The sequence below is a fragment of the Empidonax traillii genome, unplaced genomic scaffold (genome assembly GCF_003031625.1).
Source record: "Empidonax traillii isolate 1590-97213 ecotype Southwest subspecies unplaced genomic scaffold, ASM303162v1 scaffold1323:size195977, whole genome shotgun sequence".
Classification (NCBI taxonomy): Eukaryota; Metazoa; Chordata; class Aves; order Passeriformes; family Tyrannidae; genus Empidonax; species Empidonax traillii.
Genome location: NW_020956516.1, coordinates 2,000 through 10,166, shown reverse-complemented (window position 1 = coordinate 10,166; position 8,167 = coordinate 2,000). Strand labels below are relative to the sequence as shown.

At 54.0% G+C, this 8,167-nt stretch overlaps 2 protein-coding genes across 2 annotated transcripts in view; both read left to right on the top strand.

Annotated features, from left to right (window-relative positions):
* Positions 1-376: 376 nt before the first annotated feature.
* Positions 377-5,131, top strand: LOC114069642 (protocadherin beta-16-like). Its single transcript, XM_027906582.1, has 2 exons — positions 377-3,021; positions 4,449-5,131. Exons 1-2 carry the CDS (start codon positions 586-588, stop codon positions 4,566-4,568), a joined length of 2,556 nt encoding a protein of 851 aa, XP_027762383.1. The 5' UTR covers positions 377-585; the 3' UTR covers positions 4,569-5,131.
* Positions 5,132-5,989: 858 nt separating this feature from the next.
* Positions 5,990-8,167, top strand: part of LOC114069643 (protocadherin beta-16-like) — a 3,160-nt gene continuing 982 nt past the window's right edge. Inside the window, exon 1 of the mRNA XM_027906583.1 lies at positions 5,990-8,016. Coding sequence (XP_027762384.1) covers positions 6,292-8,016 — 1,725 coding nt within the window. The 5' untranslated portion in view covers positions 5,990-6,291. The remainder of the gene's footprint in view (positions 8,017-8,167) is intronic.

The following is an 8,167-nucleotide window of genomic DNA, read 5'->3' as shown; positions in this document are numbered from 1 at the left end:
TGATGTGTCCTGGAACAGCATTATCTTCTAGTGTGGCTTTCCTGTCAACTCTCTGGCATCAGCTCTCATCTTCAATAGCTTCTCTGCCCCGCCCCAATTGCTAATTGTCCTGTGCTGGTTAAGAAGTGGAGAAGAGAAGGAAAATCTCGCAGTGCACCCGGAGGAAATGAATCTTGCAATGCCTACACAACGTAGAGCCGACCCAAAAGCCGTGTCTGAGGAGTTCGCAGTTGGAGAGCTGTGAATTGATACCCAGAGCAGCGATCCCGCTTCCAATCGAGAAGAATGTTTACACCGCACTTCTTGGCTTCACTTTGGCACACAGAGTGCAGATTCAAGCAGCAAACCCCGAATCAGCAGCTGTGCCCCGAATGAGAGGAAATATTCTCCCTTCCGACGCTGGGTGGGGATGTTGGCCGCGGACCGGCGCGTCCCTCGGTCCGCCCCGGCTTTGCAGGCACGGGGAGACAAAAAAAAACCCCCGTAGGAGCCGCTCGGGAAGGAGTCGGAGTACTTGGGAGCTTCCAGATTCCCTCATCCCAGGATTGCTGGCAAACACCGCTCCGCTTCGGACGCTATTTAAAAATGCTGGGAGCCGCGGAGGACGGCAGATGGCTTTTTCGGAGAGTGATGGCGTGTGGGAGACGGAGCCGAGACAGCAAGAGGCAAGTGATCCTGTTTATTCTGTGCTTTTGCGTGTGTCAGAGCGGGGCTGAAACCCTCCGCTACTCTCTGCCGGAGGAAATGGAGAGGGACTCCTTTGTCGCCAATATTTCAAAGGACCTGGGGGTTCCTGTGAGCCAGCTCGCGGCTCGCAAGGCCCGCGTTGTGTCTGAGGGGAGTGAGCAGCTTTTCCGTCTCAATCAGAACACCGGAATCCTGACGGCAAAGGAGTCGCTGGACCGAGAGGAGATCTGTCCACAGAGCGATACCTGCACGCTCGTCTTTAAGATATTCTTTGAAAATCCGTTGCAGCTGATCCGAGGGGAGGTGGAGATTCGTGACGTAAATGACAACTCTCCTGTGTTCCCGGAGAAAGAGATGGTTTTAGAGATTCCGGAAACAACATCTCCTGGGTCTCGTTTCCCTCTGGAAAGCGCCCAGGACAAGGACGTGGGCAGTAATGGTTTGCAGAACTACAGCCTCGGGTACAATGCGCATTTCTCTCTCGATTTGGGAAAAGGAAAAGACGGAGTAAAATATGTAGAACTAGTCCTACAGCGCCAGCTCGACCGCGAAGAGCAGGAGGAGCTGAATTTACTTCTCACCGCCATCGACGGGGGCTCGCCACCCAGGTCGGGCACGGCTCAGGTCCGGATCGTGGTTCTGGATGCCAATGACAATATCCCGATCTTCGATCGGGAGGTCTATGAGGTGCGCCTGGCTGAAAACAGCCCCCTGGAGCAGCTGGTGGTCAGAGTCGCGGCCGTGGATCCCGACGAAGGATCCTACGGGAAAGTGCGGTACGCCTTCACCCAGACCTCGGAGCGATCCCGGCAGCTGTTCCAGCTGAACCCGGTCACCGGGGAGATACGAGTCGCAGGCAACCTGGATTTTGAGGAAGCCAAAACCCACCAAATGGTGGTAAAAGCCACCGACGGCGGGGGGCTGTCTGCGCACTGCAAAGTGGAGGTAGAAGTCCTGGACATGAATGACAATGCCCCGGAGATAGCGCTCACCTCTCTCACCGCCTCCATTCCCGAGGACGCCCCGCCACGCACCGTGGTGGCTCTGTTCAGTGTGCGGGACCGGGACTCTGGGGACAACGGCAGGACGGAGTGTTCGATCGACGGGCACCTGCCATTCAGCCTCACCCCCACTTTTGATAATTATTACGAACTGAGAACAAACGCGGCGCTGGACAGGGAGAGCACGGCGCAGTATAACATCACCATCACAGCCGCGGACTGGGGCACGACGCGGCTGAGCTCTCGGGAAAACCTCTTCGTGCAGATATCGGATGTGAACGACAATCCCCCGGAGTTCACCCAGGAGATTTACACCATGTCGGTCACGGAGAACAACAGCCCCATGCTCAGGATCGGCAGCATGAACGCCACGGACGCCGACGCAGGAAAAAACGCCCGCGTAAACTACGCGCTGGTGCGGCAAGACGGCAAGGAGCAGCCCGAGGTGTCAGTCAACGCTGAAAACGGGGATGTTTATATCCTCCGCCCTCTGGACTACGAGAAGGTGCGTGCCTTTGAGGTGTCAGTGCTCGCCAGTGACGGCGGCTCACCACCGCTCAGCACCCAGGCGCTGCTACGCGTGGTGGTGCGGGACGAGAATGATAACACTCCTGTGGTGCTGCACCCACCCTCCGACAGCAGCGTGGCCGGAGAGCTGGTGCCGCGCTGGGCACCTTCGGGCTACCTGGTGGCCAAGGTGGTGGCGGTGGACGCGGACGCGGGGCAGAACGCGTGGCTGTCGTACGAGCTGGCCAAGGCCACGGAGCCGGGGCTGTTCCGCGTGGGGCTGCAGAACGGCGAGGTGCGCACGGCGCGGGCCGTGACGGAGAGGGACGCGCCCCGGCAGAAGCTCGTCGTGTTGGTGCGGGACCGCGGGCAGCCCCCGCGCTCCGCCACCGCCAGCCTCGCCGTCGCACTGGTGGACGGCTTCTCAGAAGCACATTTGCGGGTGAGCGAGGAGGCACCGGTAGCTGATCCCGATGGGCCGCTGACCCTCTACCTCATCGCCTCCCTGGCCTGCGTGTCGGCGCTGTTCCTCGCCACCGCGGCGGCCGCCGTGGTGGTGAAGGTGCGGCGGGCCAGGCGGAGCAAGACGGAGACCTTGCCCACGTTCCCGACGATAGCCACGGAGAGCAGTGCGGGCTCCCTGCCCCGCAGCTACTTGTACGATGTCTGCTTCGCCGCCGGGACCGTGAACAGCGAGTTTCGGTTCCTCAGGCCTCTCTTCCCCTGCTTCCCCGCCGGGCTGCCTCCCGGCCCGGGCGAACAGCGGAGCTCGGTGTGCTCGCAAGATGTGGCCAACCTCGGGGTGGAAGGCGACTGGGCTGCACAGGTGAGGCATCTGTCCGCGGGGGGAGGATAGGACGATGTGTCACATCCTGCCAGCAAAGAATTTGCTGAGCTGCTAGTGGAGGAGTCCCTGTGACGGGAGAAGTTAAAGGGGGTCTCAAAGAGACCTCTCAGGAGGACCCAGCAGGGTTCAGCTGCTTCCCATATGCTCACTAACCTTGCCTCTCTGCATCATAAAAGCATAGAACAGTTTGGGTTGGAATGGACCTTTAAAGGCCATCGAGTCCAAATTCTCCTTGCAAGGAGCAGGGTCATCTTCAACTAGATCAAATTGCTCAGAGCCCCACCCAGCCTGACCTTGAATATTTCCAGGGATGGGGCTTCTATCACCTCCCCGGGCAACTGCACCCATATCTATGCTGAGTATTCGTGTTAAAGCAAGTCTTCAGTGTCACTGCAAAGGGGAGCAGCTGGACCATGAGAAGGTGAGAAAGTAGAGGTAGAAATGTGTCTCTATTTTGGATCCTGCCCAAGTACTGTGTGGAGCCCATGGAGAGCAGGAATGTACTGCTTCCAGGGACACGTCCTCCCGGAGGCGGCAGTAGTGGGAATGTAGTGATCCTGTGCAGTGACACATGAAACTGAGGGGACAACTGTGCAAAGGGGTGACACTTCACTGACAGTGTCCCCTGCACCGCTGTTCGGAGCTGGTGCTCGGCGCTGCCAAGTGCCATTCGCGGGGGTGGTGGTGGCAGTGCTGAACACAAGCTCGAGGCTATGGAGGTGAGTACCTCTGCCATTCAATTCCCATATATTTTTGTGACTTGCATGAACAGCATTGGTGAGAAAGGTGTTGTTATCGTGACTTTAGAATGCACCCTCGCAGTCTTTTCCTGACCCAGCTGGGTGCTCCCAGGCAGTACCAGCACTTTGTGAACTCAGAGCCACATCTGAGGCTCCTGTTAACTTCCATGTGTTCAAAGAGCATGGGGAAGAGAAGAGATGATTCTTGAAACTCCTCACTCTCCCACTTAGTCCAAGTCACCTCTAATACCATCTTAAGTCGTCCCTTGACATTCTAGTATTTCATAAGCACTTGGACTCACTTTACTGTGGGTTTTCAGAGCCTCAGTAGCTTCAGGGCAGACAACGATCCTTCTTGATACATCAACATTAAACCACATTCACCGTTTGTGAGAAAGTGGATTTTATTCGGGGCTCTTACCATCTTGAATTACTCCCTGAGAATCATAAAAGTTTTGCAGTAGTGCCTTTGTGTTGTTCGTAATGGAGGATTGGTTTCCGACTTTAGATGTTCCCTGTTCGGGTCAGAGACACACCAACCTCCTCTTTGGCTCTGGTAGAGAAGTGTCACACAGGCAGTGGTGTAAGACATGCCCTCTAAGCTTCTCGATGATACCTGCTTTCCTTCAATGTCCAAAAGATAATCGATCTCTCTGTTCTTTGCAGGGTAGAGCCCCCCTCTCTGAAGACACAGGACCCGGAGCTGCAGAAGCAGCTTGCGCTGCAAACGGGGGACTGGAGTTAAATGTCACTTCTGATCAAAACCCTTGGCTCAGCCATCAGTAAGTGAAGAGAGACAAGTACGTCTGTTCTCACAGGGAAAAAAGAACAAAGAGACCAAACACCTCCCTATAAGGTACCAGGGAGATGAAGGTTTCTCTGTGAGAGAGCAGAAACACTCTCCTCTTGAGCAGTATTTTATTTACATAGGTATTTTGTAACTGTGATGTCAGTGGAGGAGGAGGACTGTGTTGCATGCTGATTACACAGTAATGTATGATTGTGAAAGTGCTACTGTTTCTACTGGTTAAGAGAAATACTGAAAACTGCAGCAGATCTTCAACTTTTTCCTATGCCACATTTTCCATGGGATTTTTTTGTCGGTTTTGGTTGCTTTTATGGAGAGGGCTATGTACTAATGTCTTATATTTTTGCCCTCTGTACAATACTAGGCCAAACAAATATTAAGCAAATTGAGTGGTGCTTGCAAAGGAATTTCTTAATAAAAGGCAGACGCTGTTTACATTAGAAACCACTGACATTGGCACACTTGGTAGGAGTTTACAGGCTCTCCTTACTGTAAAGAGTGGGCTTTGAGCAATGTGGTTTTGTGGGGTTTGATTTTTTGTTTTGTTTTGGGATTTTTTGCTTTGGTTTTGTTTCTTGGGGGGTGTGGGGGTTTTTTTGTTTGTTTTGTTTGTAAGGTAAAATTGAAATTATTATTTAAGGATTTTTTAGTGTAAAGTAGTAGAGAATTAAAAGTATTGCTCGTGGTTTTGCAGTAAAACAGTCTACACTGTTTACAAATAACTTAGAGCACTGTAGAATATAGGTCTTCAAGAAGCTTTCTGTTTTCTTTTTCCTCATTAATCGGTATTGTTCTATAAAGTAATGTGATATTTCCTGTCGCTAACACATTTTTAAGAGTCAGATGCTTGATGACAGTCAACAATAAAACCTATTTAAAACTCTCTCGGGTAAGTGTGCTGTCTCGAGATCACTTGTCACAGTCATCGCCGAGGAAAGAGCCGTCTGAGAACACGATTTCGGGAATAAATCCGTGCCTTTGGAGTGGATTTTATGCAGGGGAAATCAGAACCACCTGGGAAGTAGGCCGTTCTCAGAAGCCGGAACAAGGTGGAGGGAGATTTTCTGAGCCAAGTTGAGGTCCGAGGGATGTTGCTCCCAGAATGAGGGGAACTGAGCAAACAACCTTGGTCCATTCCGAGAATTTCTATGGGGAGCACCACGACGATTTCTGCCGTGGTTTGGACCAGCTCACTTGGTTTGCTGAACACCTGCAAAAACATACAGCTTTTTTTAGTTAAATAGCCTGGAAATAAGTTATTCAAACTGTTATGATGAGGCACGTTAGTGGGAAAAATAAAGGGGAAAAGAAATCCCTACAAACCCCAGATTTAAATTAATCTCGTTTTCAGATAAAAGGCAAATAGGGTATTGCTTATTCAAGCCGTGGCCACATTTGAACAGGATTGCACGGACAGTTAAATCTGTATTGCTTGACCTCGGAAGAGAGAAATCGAGCCGTTAATCTCTGCTTTCCAGGCTTTGTGCTGGGAAATCTTTGCGTCCTTCGGCAGATCGGCCGCCTGGTGCCGCTGCTGACCGCGGAGGCTCCGCGCATTTCCCAGTTTCCATCTTCGCCGCCCCCGGGATCCGGGCGGGGGGGGGGGCTGCACCATCTTGGACTGCTCTGTCCGGGGGTCTGCAGGCTGTATCGGCAGCTCCATCCAGCTCGCAGGAGGGGAGATCGGGTCTCAGGAAGGGAATGAAGCTGAGGAAGAGAGAGGAGCCGCTCCCTGGGCAAGCGGTGGTTCTGTTCCTTCTCCTCCATGTCTCGGGGATGAGAGCAGAAATCGCTCGGTATTCTGTGCCCGAAGAGGCGGAGAGAGGCTCCTTTGTGGCGAATATTGCTAAGGATTTGGGACTGACCGGTGAGGAATTATCGGCTCGTCAGGCTCGACTCGTTCCTGATGGAGAAAAGGAGTATTTACAGCTGAACCAGCACACTGGAGATTTGGTGGTGAGAGAGCAGATGGACCGGGAGGAGCTGTGCGGACAGAGTGAGCCTTGCCTGATGCGTTTCGAGGTGCTGCTGGAGAGCCCATTGCAGTCCTTCCGAGCTGAGGTAAGACTCACCGACATTAATGATCATGCTCCTGTGTTCTTAAATAAAGAGATCGTTTTAAAGATCCCGGAATCTGTAATGCCGGAGACTCGATTTTTGTTGGAAAGCGCTCAGGATCCAGATGTGGGGAACAATAGTCTTCAGCATTATACTATCAGCTCGAACGAGTATTTCCATGTCTACACCGGGCGGCGAAATGATGGCAGGAGGTACGCCGAGCTGGTGTTAGATCGCGCCCTGGACCGGGAGCAGCAGGCAGAAGTTGCTTTCAGTATCACAGCTGTGGATGGTGGGACTCCACCGCGTTCTGGTACAGCCTTGATCCGAGTGGTAGTCCTGGATATAAATGACAATATTCCAGTATTTACTCGGAGTCTGTATAAAGTCTCCATTAGGGAAAACAGCTCCCAGGACACCTTAGTGGTGGTGGTGTCTGCTAGCGATTTAGACTCAGGAACGAACGGGGAAATAGCCTATTCCATCTTTCAAAATTCAGAGGAAGATCTACAGACGTTTAAAATAAATCCAGGGACAGGCCAGATTCGACTCAAAAAGCCTTTGGATTATGAAGAAACAAAGACCTATGAGATAGACGTCCAGGCAACAGATGGAGGGGGCCTGTCCACGCACTGCAAGGTGGAGGTGCAGGTGGAGGACGTTAACGACAACGCCCCCGAGGTGATCATCACCTCCCTCACCAGCACCCTCTCGGAAGCCGCCCCGCCGAACACCGTCGTGGCCCTCTTCAACGTGCGGGACCGGGACTCGGGGGACAACGGCAGGACGACCTGCGAGCTGGCAGGGGAGCAACCTTTCGGCATCTCGCTCCGGGCGTCCGACTCGTACGCGCTGGTGACATCGGGGGCGCTGGACCGGGAACAGGTGCCAGAGTATAACGTGACAGTGAGAGCCCGTGACGAAGGCTCTCCCGCGCTTTCGGCGTCCAAGACACTGCTCGTGCGGCTCGTGGATGTGAACGACAATGCGCCCACCTTCGTCCAGGAAATTTATACCATGGTGATGAGCGAAAACGAGCCTGCGGGGACGAGCCTCGGCCGCCTGAGAGCCACAGACGCTGACGCGGGAGAAAATGCACTTGTGAGATATGCAATAGAAGCACCTCCAGCGGGCACACCCGCCTCGGCATCGTACGTGTCCGTGGATGCAGAGAGTGGAACCATACGGACATTGCGTCCACTGGACTATGAGAAGGTGCGTGCCTTCGAGCTGGTAGTGCTCGCCAGTGACGGCGGCTCACCACCGCTGAGCACCCAGGCGCTGCTGCGCATCGTAGTGCAGGACGAGAACGATAACAGTCCCGTGGTGCTGCACCCGCCCTCCGACAGCAGCGTGGCCGGAGAGCTGGTGCCGCGCTGGGCACCCTCGGGCTACCTGGTGGCCAAGGTGGTGGCGGTGGACGCGGACTCGGGGCAGAACGCGTGGCTGTCGTACGAGCTGGCCAAGGCCACGGAGCCGGGGCTGTTCCGCGTGGGGCTGCAGAGCGGCGAGGTGCGCA